The following is a 20,592-nucleotide window of genomic DNA, read 5'->3' as shown; positions in this document are numbered from 1 at the left end:
ACAGGGATAACAAAGCCAGTGGGTAAAGGAGAAAACTCAGCTCCTGTTTATTTACAAAAATAGATATGTTTACGTATATATATTAAACCCTTCCCCAGGTCCCTCCCCCAATTACCTTTTTACTTCTACCCCCACCTCCCTTTTTAAAACAAAGGCCCCCAGCCCAGAGGTGAGTTGCTCGAGGAAGGGTCGGCAGGAGCAGCACCGAAGGCCTACATCGGTTGAGGGCAGGGCCGTGGGGAGTGACCATGGCCCCATCTTTGCTCTCTGAGGACAGGGCGGGCGAGGGAGGGGCTCAGTCCTTGAATCCCTGAATACTGCAAAGAATGCGCTTCTGGTGCCCTGGCAGTGTGATCCCCATCTGCGCCAGATCCCTGTGGGCGACGGAAGGGGACTGTGGGTATGGGCTTCCCCCCCCAGGAGCCCTCCCCACCCAGGCCCGCAGCGGGGTGGGGGGGTAGGCGGAGGGGGGTCCTCACTCGGCTGTCAGCTCCAGCACACACTCCATGGTGTCCAGCCCCGCTGAGCGGAAGTGCAGGATGTAGCGTTTCATGCGGATGGACTCCAGCCACTCGGGCACGCTTCGATAGGGGATCCCATCTGAGCCGCTCAAGCTGGGCAGCCGAAGCGTCACCCTGTGGGACACAGGGTGCCTCAGTCCCGAGGGAGGTACAGGTGTCCTCTGTCTCCCCGCTCCAGCTTCCCTGAAATCGGGGCTCGGCCCAGCATTCAAGTTGGGTGTCTGAGCACAGAGATTGTCTGGACTTTGTGGATTAGCCCGGCCATTGTCTGTGAACTCGTTTCCTGGCCCGATTCCTGGTGTGTTCACAGCAGTGGGCAGGCTGACGGTCCTGCCGCACTGATGGGCCCAGGGGAAGTGGCAGCCCTGGGAGGCCCGAACACAAGCAGGCTGCCAGCCCGCCTCCCACCGAGGCGGCCGGTGCTGCCTGATTGGGGGCTGACGCACAAGTGTCAACCGTCCCAGCTGAGAGGATGCAGAAGGCAGAGAGCAGAGGCCGGGGAAGCCGGGTAGGGTCCTGCCATCGTCAGGGTGGCCCCTGCGAATGCTGGGAGCAGCCTCTGCTCGCCACCTCCAAGCCCGGCTGTTACTCTTGCCCTCCGACACCCACAAGACAATGAGTGTTCCTGTGCTAAAGCCAGCCAGAGCCCAAACCATTAGCAGAATAGATCTGCTGGGGGAAAAATGTTCAACATTCCAGAAAGATTAGCACATGCAGTCTCAGTATACGAGGGAGTTGTGCTCCAAAAGATAGTTTCAAAAGTTGGAACTTGGAGCACACTTTCTCCCAGAAACAAGGTTATATATGGTGGTTTGATACAGAGGCCAGCATGCCAGGGCTGGCTTACTTGATTAAGCATTCAAAGTCCGGCCTTGCCCATCTCCCCCACCTCACCCCTGCCACCAGTTCATTCTCCACATTCTGGCAACGTTTCTGGTAATACACAATTCTGATCGTGTCCCTCCAGTTTAAAAACTGGTCAAATAGTTCTCCATGCTCAGGATAAAGTGCAAACTTCTCCGCAGAGCTGGTCCTCTTTGCATTGACCCTGCCCCTGTCTCCAGCTTCACCTCTGGCCACAGTCCCGAAATAACGCTGCTGGGATCCTGCGCTATTTGGAATCAGCCTGCCCTTCGCTCCCCAACCCATGCTGGCCATGTGTTCTGGGAGACCCCACAAGGCCGCCCCTCCCAGTACCAACATGCATCCCACTGATACTTGCTGGTTGCTCTCTCTTCCCCACCCAAGTGACCAAGCTCCCTGGAGTCGATATCAGGGTGTCAGCACGGCTTATATGTACCTTCCATCTCTCTGCACTTGCGTCCTCTCTTCTGCCAAACTAGAGCTATTGGGGACGGAAGGGCAGCTCCTCCATCAGGGTGGACTGTCCCCAAGGGCGCTGACTATGGTCCTGCCTCAGTAGTATGCTGCGCTCTGTCCAGAGCTCCACAGGCCCAGCACTCAGTGAATATAGCTAAATGCCCATTTCCATTCTCCCAGATCCATCCTCCGAAACCCCTTGCCCTCTCCAATGTGGCTACCTGGGATCAAAGTTGGCAATGGTCCGCAGGGAGTGGGGGTTGGCAAGCAATTGCTCCAGATGTGCCTTCAGCTGGTGGAAGGAGGGCCGACGGGCACGGTCATAGGCCCAGCAGTTCTTCATGAGTTCATAGAGAGGGGCAGGGCAGTCCACGGGAGGCGGCAGCCGGTACCCATCCTCAATGCTCTTCATTACCTGCAGTGCGGACAGGGTGGGGGGCGGGGGGGGGCAGGCTTGAGGTAGGAAGCTCAGCTTCCCTGGTGGCCCCTGAGAAATCTCTGTTCACACAAGATCACTGTGATAGAGCCTCTACCCGCCCCCGACCGCAGTAAAGAGAACAGGGAGTAAGGCAAAGGGGACTAAGGAAGTGCAGAAAAACTGCGGGTCAGGAAGAAGGAATAGGATATTTGCAGGCAAGAGCCACGGGAGGATTTCGGGAGGAGATGAACAGTGAGTTAGGGGTGACATGGGGAGGAGTACCCCAGGCTTACCTCCTGATTGCTCATCTCCCCATAGGGCTTGTCTCCAAAGCTCAACACCTCCCACATCACAATCCCGAAGCTCCACACATCGCTGGCCGTGGTGAAGGTGCGATGGGCAATGGCTTCAGGGGCTGTCCAACGGATGGGGATCTTTCCTCCCTAACAGGGCACGTAGGACAGAAAGGTGATGTTTCAGGGCATGGTGGGGGGAGGGGAGGAGAAAACCCCTGTGCAAAGGGATGAGTAATTATTGTGTCCACAGGAGCATGTGTCCTTCCTGGTGCACGTGACTACAGGTACGGCACATTATTGCGCGAGTGTGTGTGTGCGCGCGTGTGCACACGCTCAGTGAGTACACGGCTCTAACCTGGGTTTCATATGTGCCATCAAAGTTGTCCAGGAGGCGGGTCAGGCCAAAGTCAGACACCTTGCAGCACAGGTTCTGACTCACTAGGATGTTCCTAGCGGCGAGGTCCCGGTGGACATAACTGTGGTCACTGAGGTAGTTCATGCCGGATGCAATGCCCTGCAGCATGGCCACCAGCTGCCCAGGGACCAGCTGGTCCTCCCGCTCCTGCAGCATGGTGAGTGGGCAGGTTAGGGAATGGGCAGGGTCTCCTCTTCCCAAACCAGGAGCCAACCCCAGGGATCCACGGTGCATCCCCCTGCCCAGCTGGCTCTCCGCCCTCCTCACCCTCAGGAAGGCATCCAGGGCTCCGTTCTCCATAAACTCTGTGATGATCATGATGGGCTTTCCTGAGACACAAAGCACACGTCAGCACGGCAGCCTCTACCCCATCTCCACCCGGAACCAGACTTCCTGCCCTTGGCAGCATATCTTCCCTTCACTCCCGATGGTCTCACGCCCTCCTTTCCTCCTCTTTCCCTCCCCATGCTCCTGAAGACAGCTGCTCATACTCTTTGTGACAACGCCTTCCAGGTGCAAAATGTGTGGGTGGTTGAACTGGCCCATGATAGTTGCCTCTCGAAGGAAGTTCCACCACTGGCCGTCTGGAGAGGTGTCTTTCAAGGTCTTAATGGCCACAGGCTTGCAGTCCTGGCTAGGGATTCTCAGGGTCCCTCGATATACTTCCCCAAACTCTCCTGGGTGGAAAGAAAACAGGCCGTGGCCCGATGCCCTGTCAGGCTCCCCCAGGGGGACGGGCAGCCATATCCTCCAGTCCCCAGGTTCCTGTCTTCTCTGGATCAGAAAAGTGGCTTGCCCTTGTTGGTCCAGGGGCTGGGGCTGCACTTCCCAGGAAGGGAACAGGAGTCTGGAAGGGCACTGTTGCTCGGCGGCCTGGCCGGTACCGTCTCCCACATGAGCACAGCTCTTGGCTAGCAGGAGCTGCTCGGCAAGTGCCAGGTGGAGGCAGTTGTGTGGTGGCACTGGGCTGTGTTCATAGAGGGCAGGCGGGGTCTGAGCCAGTGCACCAGTGACCAGGGAGGCTGACCATTGCCTCCCCTCTTCCGCGAGATCCTCCGGCCCCAGCTCAGCTGGCTTGGCTGCAGAACTGGCAAGAACACTGCAAAGCTTTGTTCTCCTGCTCAGCTCCATTTCCTCTGCCGACCCAAGGGATCAGGGCAGCCCGAGGACACCGGGCCCCTGGTGGGGTACGGTGCGGGCCGAGGGAGGCCCTGAATCTCTCCCACATTCGGGAACCGTCTGAGAATAGCCTGGGCTTGGGCACAGTGACCCCTCTGTTGACAAGGATGACGTGTGGAGGCTGTTCATCAGAAACTCCATTAACCACGGAAGCAGACTGTGTGGGGAGCAGGGGCGGCTCTTGGACACCTGATAAGGGGGTTACAACATGAGCACAGCGATTCAAGGAGGACGCAGGGTAGAACAGAGAGGGAACGCATCAAGGAGCTCTTGGGCCAGCACAGAGGCCGACTGGCTAGCAGCTCTGTGCTGCCACACAAGAGGGGGCCTGCCCGGCTCACCTTCCCCTATGACAGTGTCCACAATCAGCCAGCCTGGATCAAGCTCCTGGGTGAAGTCCAGGGCTCCCTGTGCAGGGTCCTCATATGCTTGGAGGTCCACATAAGGCTTCAGCCACAGCTTGTCCTCTGTGGGGAGAACGGGGAGGGCTCGGCCACAGGAACTCCAACTGCAGGGTTCAGGAGAGTTTTTTGGGGGGTGGTGAGGGGAGGGGGGGCCAGCAGCACTCCCCAGCCTTCTCATTCTTCTGCTCCCTTAGGAGTCCCGTTTTGGCTAAAGTGGGAGAAAGTCTCTGTCCTTAGCAATGAGGTTCTTCCTCCGTCCATGCGCAAAGCCCTGTGTCCCTGCCCCCAGAGGCCCAGAGCAGTGGGCCAGAACCTGGGCCTGAAAGCTGTTCACGGCCTCCAGTGACCCAATCTTCCCATGGCTCACTGACCGCACTTCAAATTCTTTGCCCTTCCTCCTCACCCCTGCTAGCCATACTCCTCTGATCACTCACACCTCATTCACATTCCCAGACAAGGCTCACTCTCACCCCTTCGCTTGGATGGACCACTGACTCCCCCTTTGGTGGGGCACCTAATGAGGTGACCAGCAGGAAGCCCACATGCCTTGGAGGACTTTAGGGAGCCTGCCAGCAATCCTTTTCCCGCCGAGCCTCGGCCCACAGACCTGGCCAGCCAGGATGGGGAGGCCGCCCAGGACCCGGGTGTTGGAACAGTGGCACCAAGAGCTACCAGGTAATTGCACAGAGCCTCTGGGGGGCTATCAGTCCAAAGTTAATTAACCAAAGTTAATTAGGTAGCAAAACAGAAAAGCCCTAGAGACAACAGCCCCAACCTGTGCTCCCAGAGTTGGCCTGGCCAACGTGGGTTCTCTGGTTCCATCCCGTGGCACCTCCCAACACCCCCAGCCGCCGACATATACACACACAGGTGCCCTGGGCTCACCTCGGTTCACGTCGGCAACACGATCACGCTGCCTCGGCTGGTGTCGCCGCTGAGTTTTCCTGTGGGGGTGAGGGGACAGCTTCTTCAGAGTCCCGGGACTGCCGCAGGGGACCAAAGGCCTCTGGCTGGGTTTTTCCCACAAACAACAGGGGGTGGGGGTACGCTGGAGCTTTCGTACGAGGGGATGGGCGGGTGGCTGGGGCTGCCTTCCGGGGCTCCTGGCCAGGCAAAGGGAGCCCGGATGGTGGCCGGGGAGGGGCAGGAACAGTACCTCGAGCGGAAGGAGAGCATCCCGAGCAGAAGAGCTACAGCCAGCAGCAGCCCGAAGATGATGGCTACAATCTCTCCTCCCGTCAGGCCCCTGGAAACTGTGGCACACGGGGTGAGGAAGTCTGGGCTCAGAGGGCTCAGAGCCCACCGGGATGATGGAGGCTGAAAGGGCATGCCCAGGGGCAGGGCCCTCAGTGGACCGCAGGTGTGTGTGTCCCCTCCCCGAGGAGATGGGGTATGTGTGTGAGAGAGCACGGGGAGCCCTCACACCGGGACCACCAGCTTGGGGCTGCTTACTGCCGAGCACGAGGGGTTAGGAGATTGGATAGGAAACTGGCTGGCAGCATCCAGCATCGGGAGGTGTATCTGAGGAGATTACGGTGGGGCGGGGGCTTCATGTGAGTCCGTGTGGGGCTCTCCCCACCCCGGGCAGCTCCTGTGTGTCTGTGTACGTGTGTGTGCATGTGTCCGTACACTGGGTGTGCATGTGGGCCTGCACCTGCATACAGGAAGGGGAAAGGTCACTGATCGGAGCAGGGTCTGAGAAGCCTAGTGGGAGGACAGGTGCATGTGTGTTTGGGGTAGAGCACAGGAGAACCCACCCACCTGGTGGGCTTGTCCGAAACTCATGGTCAGGGGAGAAAGGGCCAGGCCCTAGAGGGGTCAGCATTCGAACTCTGACAATGTACGTGGTGTCCGGCTGCAGTTCTGTCAGCAAGACCCTGGGTTCCAGAACCATCTGGTGCCGTTCTTCGTCCTGTGGATGAGAACTAACGTTAACTTGGCTGTGCCGAGCCAGACCGGGTGGAGGGGATGGGCAGTCTTGGGATCACGTAGAGTGGGGTGGGTGGGGGAATGGTCAGGGCAGGGCTCTCTGTAGGCTTTTGTCCTGAGAAAGCCGCACAGTTCACTGTGGTCAGATTTCCCTCCATCCTGTCACCCGGGCCAGGGATGCTGGGGTGTGCCCAGGCGTGGACACTGGACATGGTCTCTCAGCCCCGCCTCACCTGATTCAGCACATGCAGCTCGTAGCTCAAGTTCCCCCCGGGGCTGCGGGGCCGGGACCCTGCCCAGGTCAGCTCCAGCTGCCGGGGCTCCTTCTTCACCAGCCTCAGGGACAGGCCTGACAGGGACTCTGTGAGTCAGGACGGTTCCAGTGGGTTTGGAAAGAAAAGAGGAAATAACTTCAGCAGCTTTTCGATTGCTTCCTGCCCATCCGTTTGTCCCTGTGGCCCTAAGCCCTTCTGGTTTCTTCCGGTCCCGTCCTGACTGCTCACCTGCGTGCCCCATGCTGATGCTCAGGGAGGCGCCGGCGGGTGTGGAGGTGCCCAGCCCTGACACTCCATTCTGGGCCTCAACGTTAAAGGTGTAGTTGGCGTAGGGTTCAAGGCCGCTGACATGCACAGCTGGTGCTGTGAGCCCGCTGGCTCCCGGGGAAAAGCGCACACCTCCCCCACAGGGCTGGCAGGGTCCTCCATCCACCGCTGCTCCCCGACACTGAGAACACCCCACACTGTACCTCACATCCTGGCGCCCCCCCGTATCTGCTGGGGGTTCCCAACGCAGGGAGAGCTGAGTCCCCAAAATAGAGAAGCTCAGGTTTCGGGGAACTGAGGGGGGCCCTGTAAGGAGAAGAGGGGCCGTTAGGAGGAGCCACCTTTGCTTCCATACAAGCTGCTGGCCCCTGCCTCCTCCCACCTCTGAAGGCCTTGCTGGGAGATTTGATTCCAAAAGTGAGGAATCACCTCATTTTTTCATTCTTCCAGGGAAAGTAAGGGGCAGGGGAGGAGCTTTAAGCGTCTGGCCCTTTAAAGGATTCCCAATGTCTGAAAAGCTCTGGAAACTTCCAACCTTAAAGGGCCTGCAGCTCCTCGAAGATGGCCAAGCCCTGCCCCCTGGACTCACGTGTGCATGACACCGGGGGGCCCTCCCCAGGGGCTCGGAAATGGCCGCTCTCACAGGTACAGAGGGTGGCCCCCTCAGACTCCGCTGCGCTGTGTCCGGGGCACTTGAGACAATGGGGTGCATCTGTGTCCGCCCGGTAGGAGCCGCTAGGGCAGCCTGGAGAGAGAATGCAGCAGAGCCATGGATGTCCAGTTTTTACGGTAGACTCATCCCCATTCACCCCTCTCCCCAATCCTTTGTGCCAGAAACACCCTGCACCCTGGGGTGCTCAGCCACCCAGGCTAAAAATGGCTGAGATGGAGCACAGGCACCCTTCCCTCCCTTGGCACTTGGGGAGCCTCCCCCGAGCGGCCCCTGTGAGTCCTCGCCGCCCCCCTCCCCTTCCTCGAGGCTCCTTACCCAGGCAGCCTTCACCGCTCGCGTCTTCCTCATAGCCAGGCTCACAGTGGCACCGCCCCACGGGCACCAACCACTCCCCGTCGGGGCTGCAGTGCATGCGGGGCGCCCCTGAGGGGCCGGGGCTGGCCTGGGCATGGGGCAGGCAGGTCCCTGCCACCTCCACCAACCCGCCGGGGCCAGGCAGGGTGTCGGGGAACCGGGCCAAGCCGTGCACAGCCTCGGGACAGCGTTGGTAGAACACCCTCACCGACACCAGGGCCACACAGGCACCCGGGTTGTGGAAAGCGAGGTAGAGGCCTCGGCGGGTCAGGCGGCCCAAGGAGCAGTGCTCCACGTTCAGTTTCACCGCGCCAGACGCCAGGTCCCGGATGGTGAAGCTCTGGTCTGCAGCCACAGTGGTTACCTGGGAAGGAGAGGTGCGGGGAGGGGGGCGTGGCAAGGTCACGCTTCATTCCCACGGAACAGAAAACGATTACGCTGTTTGGGTCCATACAGTAAACCTACGAGGTAGGATGGATTACCAGCCCCACTAAGCAGATAGAGAGACTAAGGTTAAGAGAGGTTCAAGACCTTGTACAAGATCACACAGCTACGACACGATGGGACTGGAATCCGGGCCGCAAGACGCCACAGCCCATATGATTTCCACTATTTGAAGGTGTTCCCAACCTCTGTGCCAATGAGGTGATCAGTTATAAGGTGCGTCACCGTTAATTTATTACTAATAACAAACTTTACAACATCTTCCCTTTGGGGGAAAAAAAAAATGAGAGCACATCCTATAATAATACGCTCCTTATACCTCTGCATTCCAGTGCGTTTTCCCGAGTAGAAAAGAAAGGGATGGTATCAGAGGGAGAGCCTGCAGAGAACTGTCTCTCTACACAACTCCAGGTGGACTCACAGGGGTGTATCGCACACCAGCACCCTGCGTGCTGATAGCAGAAGTCCAAATACCTCTTCCCAGCCTCTACCAGGGAAGTCTGTTATCTCAACGGAGGCAAAGCCTCTGCAACAGGTTAAGGCCGGCCCTATTATCAACACTCTTCTCAGACCGGGAAACCTCGGCGGGGGTTAAGCTGAGCCTGAAGGCGGGACACAGCAGAAAAGGCACAGCGGTTCCTCCTTATCCACAGCTTGGCTTTTGGGGTTGCAGGTGTTACCCACTGCTGTCAGCCACCGCCGGAAACAGGTGATCCTCCTTCTGACCTTTCCTCATTAGGCCAATAGCAGCCTGACGCTGGGTCACGTCGCAAGCCCAACGTCAGGACGCAACACCTGGCCGTGGGCCTCATGGGTCTCACCTCATCTCCTCGCAAGGCATTTTATCGGCTCGCGGCATCACCAGAAGGAAAAGGGTGAGTACAGAACAATGAGATATTTCGAGAGAGAGACAGAGATGGAGAGAGACTGATAGGGAGGGAGACTACAGTCTGATGACCTTTATTATAGTATACTGTTATAATTGTTCTGGTTTATTACTAGTTACTGTTACTACTCTCCTACGGTGCCCGATTTACACACGAAAGCTCACCACAGGGATGGACACACAGGAAAGAACACAGCACATCTGGGGTTCAGTACTGCCCGGGGCTCAGGCATCCAGCGGGGGTCCTGGGAGGTATGCCCCGCAGCTAAGGGGGGGGCTGCTCTACTCAAATCCACCTCTTCTGATCTCTAGGCCCACATTCTCGTCCTTATTTGACACCTAGACCCTCTTTCTGTTTCTGCCACTTTGTCTTTTCCTTAGCTGAGCGGGGTCACGGGAAAGAGTGAGGCGGGAACCAGTGTTAGGACCAAACGGTGCTGGGGGTGGGGGTGGGGGTTGAGAAGCACCTTCTGGAACAAGGGCCGTCGGAGCTGGATGCCCACGTCCTGGTCACTCTCCATGTAGAGGAGGTTGAAGGTCTCCTTGCAGCCCAGAGGCCCGGCTCCCCCGGGGAAACTCTTGCAGTCCCTCACGGTGAACTGCAACTCCACATGGACCCGAGAAGCTTCCTCCCCCCGGTAAATCCAGTTGGAGCGCAGCCAGTGGTCAGTGTCTCCGCCCGCTTGCACTGGGCAGTCCTGGTACATGTAGAGGAGCGTCCCATTCAGTATCTGCTGCACCTCACTCCACTGCGGGAGAGAAATCCGAGTCAGGCTCCAATTCATCACCTGCTCCCCAAACTTGGGTTTTCTAGAGCTGACGACGGGGAAGCTGGTGTCAGGGCTCCCGGGGTTCAGCTACTTGTCCTGCTGTCCTCCCACCCCTGGGCCTGAGAAGAGTCAGTTAAATGTTTAGGGTCAGGAGTTACTGGGATATAGGACAGGCAAGACAATACCCCCTTATGATCTGCAGCAAGCCCCGGTGCCTTCGATGACTTCACTCCCAACCGAAGTATGAGCACCAGTTTTTACCTGTTCTCATCAGCAGGTTCTCAAGTACCCCCAAAAAGCAGACTTTTATGGCAAAAGCTCATTCACAAAACCTCTCTGCCTATTTGTTCAGAGAAGAGGATACTACATTTAATATCGAGGCCTTTAAACTTCTGGAGGGCAAGAACAAGCATAGAACTCTTCTGTATAGGGGGAACTCACCCTCTCCGATATTCCTTCTAGTTATGGTCACTATCAAAATCAACAACGGATAGGGCTGGGTGGTCTCCTGGACACCATACAGTCCACCCCCCTTACCTGCTTTTACCTTAAAATAATTTTTAAATTTACTAATAATGGCTAGCACTAATGGGCCAGTCACTGTTGTAAACACTTTCCATGAGGAAACTGAGTCATAGCAAGGTTAAATGACTTGCCCTATGCCCTCAGTTGTTAAGAGGCAGAGCTGGGGCATGCACCCAGGCACTCTAGGCTCGAGTTTATGCTCCTGATCATTATGTCTCCATGCACTTGTTAAAAGTCAGAGAACATATATAATGTGAAGGTCCTCTCACCCGACTACCCTTCACAGGGAGCCACTCTGAACAATTTGGAATAAAGCTCACCACACCATTTTCAGTGCCTCTAGAGAAATGTTTGAATATTTTTGTGTGGATGTGTTTTTAACATAATTTTTTAAAAACATAAGTGCTATTTCGTAACCTGCTTTTTGCTTTTAACAAATAAATAATCTTCGAAAGATGTTCACAAGGGGTGCCTGGGTGGCTCAGTTAAGCATCTGCCTTCGGCTCAGGTCATGATCTCAGGGTTCTGGGATCAAGCCCTGCATGGGGCCCCCTGCTCAGTGAGGAGTCTGCCTCTCCCCCTACTCCTACTCTCTCTTGATCTCTCTCTCAAATAAATAATTAAAATCTTAAAAAAAAAAAGATGTTCACGAGAATATAAATAGATCTACCTAATTCTCTTTAGCAATCCATAAAATAGCATTCCACTGTATGGATGTACCATAATTTATTTAATCATTCACATATTGTTGGACATTTAGGTGGTTTCTAGTTTTTAAGGTAAACATGTACATATTTCTATAAGATTTCTGTAGAACTGCTATAACAAAGGATAAGTTTTATAAATTTTTAAAGAAGATACTGTCAAATGGCCTCCAAAAAGGATTTATCAACTTACACTTTCACCAACAATGCATGAGGCCCCATTTTTTGAAAACCTGGATATTAACGATCTCTTTACTTTTGGCCTATCTTATGGACAAAACACAGCTTCTTGCCATTTTAATTTACATTTTTTGAGAAGGAGGTTGTGCGTTTCTGTTTTGTTCACTGGCTATTTCTATCTTTATGTAATTATCTGTTTGTAAACTTTGCCTGATACCCTGTTCTTATCTTTTGAGTATTCATTTGGATGAGCCCTTTTTTTTTTTTTTTACATTATAGATATTAAGCATTTGCTTGAAATGTTTCAAATGTTTTCTTCCCATCATGCCACTTAATTTGCTAATGATGTCTTTGATATTGGTACCTTTTAAAAATTTCATATAATAACATCTCTCTTCTCTCCCTCTATGAATTCTGGGTTGTGTATTTTGCTTGGGAAGCTCTCCTATCCCAAACTTATAAAGATCTTCTATATTTTCTCCTAATATTTTCGTAGGTTTGGCTTTTAGGTTTAGATTTGAATCTCCCTAGAATTTATATTTTTGCATATAGTGTGAAATGGAGATGTAACTTTACATCCTTCTCCTTCTACTTCCTTGTTGTCTTCTTTTTTAAATTATGGACATCCGGCTGTCAATTTACTGTCCGGTCTATACTTTGCACATTGATTTGCAATTCCAATGTTATCACATACTAAAATCTCACATATGTGGGTTTTCTATTCTGTTCCATTGACCTGGGTATGCTTGTGCAATGCAACATGTTTTAATTATAGTCGAGGTATCATTATGTTCTGATATCTGGTAGGGCAAGTATTCTATTTCCTTATTCTTTTTCAAAAAAAAATTCTCAGCCGTTCTTACATATTTTCTTTCTGCCAGATGGGTTTAAGAAAGGAGCTCTCAAATTCTGTAAAATATCCCATTGATATTTTGGTTGCAACCCCCTTATAGAGGAGTCTGAGGCCCTCAGAATGTCTCCTTTTCCAAGGGCGTTCATTGCTACGCGCAGCTCTGGGATTTAACTAAGAACTGGGTGGGGTGGGGCAGGGGCAGAAATCCATGAGATACCTAGTTTTGCTTTATGTTAGGGAGTTCCAAGATTGGGCAAGGGTGTCCCAGTAATGACGGCACCCAGGGCCTGCTCTTAAGAAGAAGCTCTGATGGGGAAGCCCAAGTGGAAGGCCTGGGGTGGAGATCAGGTGGAAGGGCAGTAGGTGGTTAATGTGCAGCTCATTAGCTAGAGTGCCATGGCTGCAGCTGGAGCCAGGAGCAGATGTTTCCCGCTGTATCTTGCCTCTCCCAGTCCCAGCAGTGACAGATGGGGGAGAACCAGCTGCCCAGGATCAGCGACAAGAATCCTTTCACTTACCACTCAGGCTGCTGGCTGCTCCATGGGTACATTCAGGGGGGCCTGAATTTGAGTGTGTGAGTGTGTGTGCTGAAAAGATAAGGAGGGGAGGGGAGAAGGCAGACATGGGGAGTATGTGACTGCTGCTGTCTTCTTGCCCTCCTGGTGCAAAGCTGTTTGGCCTGAGCTGCAAAAAGGGCCTTGCTTCCACTCCAGCCCAATTAGGGAAGAGTTATTTGGGTGGGGGGCGGCTGGGCCACACCGGGGGTGAAGGCCCATGGAGCCAGCAAATGGACCCGTGGCCTCGCTGTGGAGTGATCATCTGGTTTATGAGATGAGGCACCTATTACAGCTGGCCTAATCCAGGATTTTCCAAGCAGCCCCTCCTGTAGGATACATTATGGTTTAGTCTATTAATTCTAATTATAGGCCACTCCGTGGGAGAACTGAGTAGAGCCAGGACCCTAGGACCCAGAGGGAAAGAGAGCAAGTGACCCCAATCCCAGAAGTAGAGGCTGCATTCCTACCAGAACAGGAAGGGGAAAGGGGTCCAGGACCAGAGGGGACGAGGGCCTGAGTCCAGACTCCTGGAAGCTGAGGCCAACGAGGTCGGCCTCCCGTGGTTCTGTGGCCGGCTCTGCTGAGTGGCAGAAAGGTGCTCTCTGGGACTCACAAGAACCTATCTCTGTTCACTAGGTCTTAGGAAGACCCAAGGAGGGAAGGGACTTGGAGCAGGTTCAGACAGCTGGAGCGCATGGTGTGCCTGGGCTGGGGAACCCATGGAGAAGGTGCCAAGGGCTCTGGGACCTCTAGTGGGGGAGCTTTTACCTTTGGGGAGGCAAACACCCTTTGAAGAGTTGGATGAAAACTCTGGCTCTCCTCTCCATATACACAATTTAGAATACACTTTTATGGGGTTCCCTGACCCTCTGAAGCCTATCTGTGCAACTCTATTGGGATAGATGGACCTCAGATTGAGGACACATCTGGTGTTTTGGTTCTTAGCCCTCAACCATCCCTACTATGGTGCGTCCTCTCCCTGGGGATGTGGGCTCATCACCCGCCAAGTCCTAAGTATTCAGTCCTCCCTCACTGGGATAGGGACGGAAGGAGCCAGGCACTGAGGCGTTCTTCATGGGGTGTAGCCTGACCACCCGCCCCCCCCCCCAATGTCCCATTCAGGAGGCTCTGACTCACCTCCCCTCCCCCTCCCTGAGGAGACACTTCCAGTTTTTCCTGCTCTTTTCTCCGTTCCTCCACCCACCTCTCCGCCCATTTCCCACTGGCCTGCAGCTTTGAGCCTTCCCTCCCCTGACACTTACCCCATCCTCTGGGGGATCCAGCAGCCAGCCCAGCTCTCCCTGTGCTGTGCTCGTGTCCATCAGAGTGACTGAAGTAGGGAGAAGAGGGGCCTGTCACCTCTGGGAAAGGAGGCCCCACACATGCAACCCACATTCCTCCTCCTGGGCCCCCAGCCCCAAGGCTTCCATCCACATCCTGTTCTAACAGCTGTGACTTCCTGAGGTTTAGCCCAGGAAGGAGGAGTGAAGAGCTCTAGGGATTAGTCTGTCTTCCTCCAGAGCGTGAAGGGAGGAAGGCAGAGTCGGGCAAGGGTTGGACGGCTGGATCTTTGACCAAAGTCAAGGCAGGAAGTGTTGGGGAGAGCAGCCCCACATAAGACTTGCACCCTCTCTCTCAGCAGGGGCTGGTGCTGCCTGGGGCGGGGCGGGGTCCATCAGCTGCAGAACTGGAAGGGTGGATGGGCAAAAGACGATCTCAGCCCCGGGGGTCATAAGTGGGTAGGGTGTGGACAGGGGACCTTAGAGGGGGTTCCTGGGTGGGGAGGTTCCCTTCTATTGGCAAAGGGCCTGCTCTGCCTGTGGTTGGGGGTGGGCAGTTGAGGGTACAGGCGTAGCTGAGTCTGGGAAGTAGGGGTAGTAGGGCCAGAGAGGGTGTGCAAGCCTTCACCTGTAAGGCTTGACCTGTACGTCTGGGAACCCCTGCACCCCGAGTTCTAGTCCATCCCCCAGCGGCAGGTCCCTCTGTCCTCTGGCCTAGGATGGCATAAGGCAACTTCCCATCCCTGACTTCATAGGGGTCCGGATCTCTGGGTTGGGCACCTGAGGCTGAGACCGCCTGGGAATGAGGGATGCCCACGATCGCTGGGGTAGGGGTCTGGGCGCTGCGTCCCCGCGGCGGTCAGGAGCTCCCTGCCCACCACCAGGCGCAAACTGTTGGCCAGGGTGACTGACCCGGGAAAGCAGCGGGTTGCGGGGTCAAAGACCAAAGGCTGGCCTGGCCAGTCGATCGCCTGGCGGCGGGGCAAAACAAGAGAGCTGGAGAGGGGCGCGCGGAGAAGGCCTCCTCGGGAATGCCGGCTCCTGGACGCGGGTGCCGGCCGAGCCCCGGGGGAGGGGGAGGGGCGGGAGCGGGGGTCGGTACCTTCCTTGGCGCGCGCCCCCGGGGGCAGCGGGGCGCAGAGAAGCAGCAGCAGCCCGAGCCCCAGGGGCCAGCGCCGCTCCATGGCGCCGGGCCGGGACCTGGGACCTCGGCCCAGACTGCTGGGTCAGGTCGCGAGGACAGGGTGAGAGGGGAGGGCCGGGCGGGGGCGGGGGGGCGGGGCCAGCGCCGGGGGGCGGAGCCCGGCCTCACCTGGATCACCTTCTTAAAGGGACAGTAGGGCAGGAAGGAAACTCGTTAGGCAGGTAATAAACTTCAAAACCCGGAGGCGTCTTGACCGGAATGAGACTGCGGGCGCCGCCTAGTGAGTGGGATTAGGAATTGACTGACCCGGTTCTAATTCTAATCCTAAACCCAACCCAGGCTTGATCCAGCCCTTAACCTAATTTTACCTGACTGGAACTACACCTCTCCCCTTCTAAAGGTCTAGCAATGTAGTAGACACTGGGGAAGGCAGGGTTTTATGCTGCAGTAGGGGAGGCTTAGATAACCATAATGCAAGATGGGCTACAACCCTTAGAGGAGCACGTGGAGGGGGTTGGAAGAGGAAGCAAGCCCAGCCTGCGGGCCTCATTAGGCGAGTCTTTAGGGAGTAGACCGTGTGAGCTGGGTTTTCAGTGGCAGAGATTGGGAAAGGCAAGGGCCTAAGGCAGGGAGCCTCAAGGTGCACTCTGGGAGTGGTAAATGGACCAGTTTGACTGCTGGGGCACAGGATTTGTCTTGGGAGCAGGGCAGAAAGGCAGGTGTGGCCAGAGCAGGGAAGGTCTTGGTAAACACGTTACCATGCCCTTCACTGAGCAAAAGAGAGGAATCCGTGAGAGGTTGTGAGCGCCAAGTGTTAAGAGGAGCAGGTCCAGCCTGCTTTAGCCCTGTCTAGCTGGAGACAACCCACATCCCTCCCATCCTCTTGGAGACTGTCTTAACATTATATTTAACGAAAGTTTATTCACTTTCTACTCTGCACACATCAAGCTCTGAGAGAATCGAAGAAGAGTCAGACAGTCCCTGCCCTAAACAAGCTATTTGTCGGAGGAGTGTTGAGGGCTAGGGCATAAAGCAAATGTGTATGACTAAAATGACAGACGGGAGTAGACCCCAGCTGAGGTACGAAATGGCAGTGACTGTGGCTCAAAGGGGAGTGATGCATCCACTGAGGATGGTGGAGGCGCCACTCCTGGGGCCTCTCCTTCCTGTACCCCTTCCTGGCTCCATCTCATTTGGGTGAATCATTCATTGTCTTTGTATCATTTAAACTGCTGCATGTTTCAGTCACTGTGGAGAAAGGGAGGTGGTGCGTTACAGGTGCATACTTTATTTTCAAAAGTTAATATATCTCAGGCTTTCTTCTTTTTTATATAGATATGTATAAGAAGAAAATGGCTCATATGGGACACCTGGGTGGCTCAGTCGTTAGGCGTCTGCCTTCGGTTCCTGTCGTGGTCCCAGGGTCCTGGGATCGAGCCCCGCATCGGGCTCCCTGCTCCGCAGGAAGCCTGCTTCTCCCCCCCCCTTCCCTCTCCCTCTGCTTGCTGCTCCGCCTGCTTGTGCTCTCTCTCTCTGGCAAATAAATAATAAAATAAAATAGAAAAAAAAAAAAGGAAAATGGCTTATAATTTCCTGGCCTAGACTATCCTTATTGGCATAAATAAATAAATGTAATCCACGTACATTGGTTGGAAAATTCACATTGAGCAGAAAAAAAAACAAATGGAAAGTAGCATCCTCCCTCCTTCCACCCTCTAGTTCCTCTCCCCAGAGTTAACTGCCACCAATCGTGTCCTGAGATTCTCCCGGGATTTTTCCCCTGAACACACACACACAGGCATGCTTTTAGAATGTATACAGAGGGGCCCTGGGATACACTCTGTTATGCACCAGGGGCCTCTTTCTAATGGTAAGTACTTTGGGAAGGAGGCGGAGGCTCCTGCAGGCCCACTGGGGTCAGAGCTTTGTGATTTCAGCAGGGAGGAATGGGCAGGCGAAGGGTGCACAGCCAACACAAGGGGGGAAATGGAGCAAGCTTTGGACAATTGCTGCTAGGAAATAAGCCAGGACTGTGGTGAGGTAATGCATGTGTTCGTTGCTGTAGTTTGTTAAAGTTACAAGACCCTTGGGACTGAAGGGGGTGGGGTGGGGGCTGTTCCATGCCGTGAGAGTTGGTGTGGAGAGGGCTGGAAAGGAGCCTCGCTTTTGTTTTAAGGTTGCTTCTCTGTCTGGGGCCTGGAAGTGATGCAGAAGGAAAAGCCCACCTTCTACCTCCATTCTCGATGGTCCCCATTCGACAATTCCTCATTCCATTTGTGTGGGACGAGGCCCGCCTTCGATTTTGGCCTCTCCCCTTAACTAGCAGCGCCGCCTTATCCTCCCTGGACCTTAGCTTCCTTAGACTCGGGGGATCTCGGAGGCCCATTCCAGGAAAGAGCAGGATTTGGAGTCAGAAGACCTAGGCTGGCTCTATTCTGTGTCTGTTTCCTTAGCTATAAAATGGGATTAATCAAGCCCACCTCAGTAGATGTGATGATCAAAAGAGAAGAAAGGGCTCGCTAACAGTGCTGAGGTGCTAGGAGATTGTTGGACGTGGTGGCTTACTGAGGTTCTCCTACAGGCCTCCCAGAGAACTTCTGGAGTGGGACAATCTCAGTGACTAAGGCATCAACTTTTTTTTTTCTTTTAAAAGCAACTTTGTTGAGGGATAATTTGCATAAAATGAATTGCACCCCTTCCAAGCGTACAGTTCGATGGGTTCTGACAAAGGCATACGATTTCATAGCCGCCGCCTCGGTCAAGATCCAGCACACTTCCGTCACCCAGAAATGGTCCCTTGTGCCCTTTGCAGTCAATCCCACCTCAGCCCCAGGCTTCCTGTCAGTATAGATAAGTGTCCCCCCGCCCCCCTTTATCTTAGGTCCCTGCATGTTCTGGGCATCCGCAGTTTGCTCCTTCTGGTTGTTGACCAGTATATTCCCTGTGCAGATGCCCTAAGATGTCATTTAACACAAAAATCAAACCCAGAAGTCTTCCTCTGCTCTGCTTCCCGAGGAACTATGGGCCGCCTAGCTGACGAGGCTTCTCAGATGGACACCTGTTTTCCTCTCTTAGGTGGAGAGAGCCCAAGTTGTCTGGCCCTGTTCTCATTCTGTAGTCGAGAAGGAAGGGAAGCCTGTACATCCCTACAGTCTCGGACTTCCTGGGTTCTGGCTTGCTCCCACAGCCTGGACCTTAACACTTGCACGTTTAGGCTGTCCCATCCCCCCCCTGCCTGGCTCTTGCTGATCTGGGATAAGGGGAAATTTCACCCAGCCTAGGTCAAGGCCTTGTCACATCCGTAAGGTTCTGGTTAAAACACAGCCTGACCAGCAGGGTAACCCAGTAAGCTGCCAGCCGGACTCTGAGAGCATCAGTGTAAATGGGTTTATCAGATGAGCATCAGGTCCTGAGCAAGGGCCTGTGTGCATGGAACCAAACAGCTTTGTTTTGGCTGCTTTGGGTTGGCCTGCACTTGCAGGCAGCACAATCCAGGAGACTGTGTGGGCAGTGGGAAGCGAAAGAACAGCCCTCTCTGAATGCATGCGGGTGAATTCCGCACATCTTTGATCGCAAGGCTAATTTGGTCCTTCCCCTTCCTTTGCCTCTGTGCTCTTACCTATCTGTTCTCTGATCCTGGTTTACTATCAGGCAACAGGGGTGGGGATAATCATAGTTACCATTTATTACTGCACCTACGCATGCTGCTAGGGCACTTCACATACATTATTTCATTTACTTCTCACACCAACCCTTTGAAGAAGGTATTATTAGTTCTATTTTATAGATGGAAAAACCTGAGGCACGGGGAATTTAAGTTACTTTAGTTCAAAGTCACTCAGTGGCAGAAGCAGGATTTGAACCCAGGTCTATTGGACTCCAGGGCCTATCTATGGCCCCTACTTGAGGTTCCAGAAGCAAAAGAAGTAGGCAACACCTAAAGTTTGTTTTCCTGCCTCCTTACCTCTGTCTCCTCCGGCTTAAAACAGCATGCGTTAGATTTGCCTGTTTCCCAGCTTTAGAAAATGGAATCCTGTGATATGCATTCTTTGGTGTCTGAGTTCTTTCATTTACTCTTAATGTTTGCGCAGTTTATTTATGCATTGTGTGCTAATTCGTTCTCACTGCTGTATGATACTCCCTTGTATAAAGAACACCTTATTTTTAAAGATCTTCCCAGAAGGTAATTCTGTTTTAAAGGAGATTTCTTGCTAGCCCCATGGCTCCTAAATTGATTAAATCTATACAGAGGCAGCCTGTGAGCAATGCAGCTGCCCGGTTAACCCCCTCTGCCTCCCCTACTCCTTTGTCTGTCCCTCCCTCCTTCCATGTCACTTTGACAAGAGGAAAGCACCTGATTTGTTTAAGTAGTTGTAACTCTTCATACCAGGAGTAGGACGGTTTTGAGACAGAGGCTGTTGGAAGTTTTCTCTGACATGTCAGGAGCAAAAAGTATCTATTAGAAAGTCCTGCTGTTGTCACTGAATAGCCACGTGACCTTGGGCAAATCATCTGACTGTCTTGAATCTCAGCTTCCTCATCTACAAAATGGGGGAAATGGTGATATGATGTTGGTCCTAAGCACCTATAACCAGTGTATGAGGCGGGTACAAATACGATAAAGGATGCAAGCAGATGCTCCTGCTTCCGATTTCCTTTTTGTATCTTCTCGTACAGGGTTATTTGCAAGATAGATTTGGGGAATCAGGGAATAAGGCTGCTGAAGGAAGCAGGAGACTAAGTAGTGTCAGCCCCTGAATTAAAAGGGATGTTTGCTTGAAGCTCAGATCTTAAGAAGAGGCAAGAGAAGAATAAAGCAAGAGCTAAGAGAAATCACTCTTGATCCATTTAGATTATGAGGTGTTATGGGGCTAAATAATGACACTAACACTTTCAGGACATATTGCAATTCTGCCTGCTCTTGTTTTTCTTAAGCTTCTGTTTCCCTTTGCAATATTAAAATCCTCCCAAGTGTTTCATTTGTTTTAGAGGCAAGAAGGTAGTGAAAAAGCCGTGAGCTTGCGCTGCATTCTAACATGGGCCCCGGAGGAGAGGAAACTCGAGATGGAGGATGGGTGGTCGCAGCCACAAAGGAGATGGGGCTCTTTCCGGAGCTGATGGGAGACTGGGAGACACATGGTGGGGTGAAGTGGGAATTCACTTGGGGTTCTGCATTTCACCCAAGTGCATATTTAGGT

General features: G+C 53.9%; 1 protein-coding gene and 1 long non-coding RNA gene across 2 annotated transcripts in view; one reads left to right on the top strand and one right to left on the bottom strand.

Annotated features, from left to right (window-relative positions):
• Window positions 1-16: 16 nt before the first annotated feature.
• EPHA1 (EPH receptor A1) lies at window positions 17-15,488 on the bottom strand. Its single transcript, XM_006747891.3, has 18 exons — window positions 15,353-15,488; window positions 14,233-14,300; window positions 9,849-10,130; window positions 8,013-8,415; window positions 7,614-7,769; window positions 6,986-7,330; window positions 6,716-6,843; window positions 6,315-6,465; window positions 5,710-5,806; window positions 5,439-5,497; window positions 4,491-4,616; window positions 3,462-3,647; window positions 3,238-3,299; window positions 2,911-3,117; window positions 2,553-2,702; window positions 2,063-2,256; window positions 480-635; window positions 17-374 (listed from the first exon to the last, which is right to left on the bottom strand). The coding sequence occupies exons 1-18, from the start codon at window positions 15,432-15,434 to the stop codon at window positions 296-298; spliced, it is 2,931 nt and encodes a 976-aa protein (XP_006747954.1). The 5' UTR covers window positions 15,435-15,488; the 3' UTR covers window positions 17-295.
• The window catches only part of LOC145716455 (uncharacterized), a 38,553-nt gene continuing 26,371 nt past the window's right edge, over window positions 8,411-20,592 (top strand). The window contains exon 1 of the long non-coding RNA XR_014139096.1: window positions 8,411-9,370. This is a non-coding gene — a long non-coding RNA (uncharacterized LOC145716455). The remainder of the gene's footprint in view (window positions 9,371-20,592) is intronic.

This window comes from Leptonychotes weddellii, chromosome 12 (genome assembly GCF_054177405.1).
Source record: "Leptonychotes weddellii isolate Sample4059 chromosome 12, ASM5417740v2, whole genome shotgun sequence".
Taxonomy (NCBI): Eukaryota; Metazoa; Chordata; class Mammalia; order Carnivora; family Phocidae; genus Leptonychotes; species Leptonychotes weddellii.
Note: the sequence above shows the minus strand (reverse complement) of the source record. Positions and strands in the feature narration are given on the sequence as shown.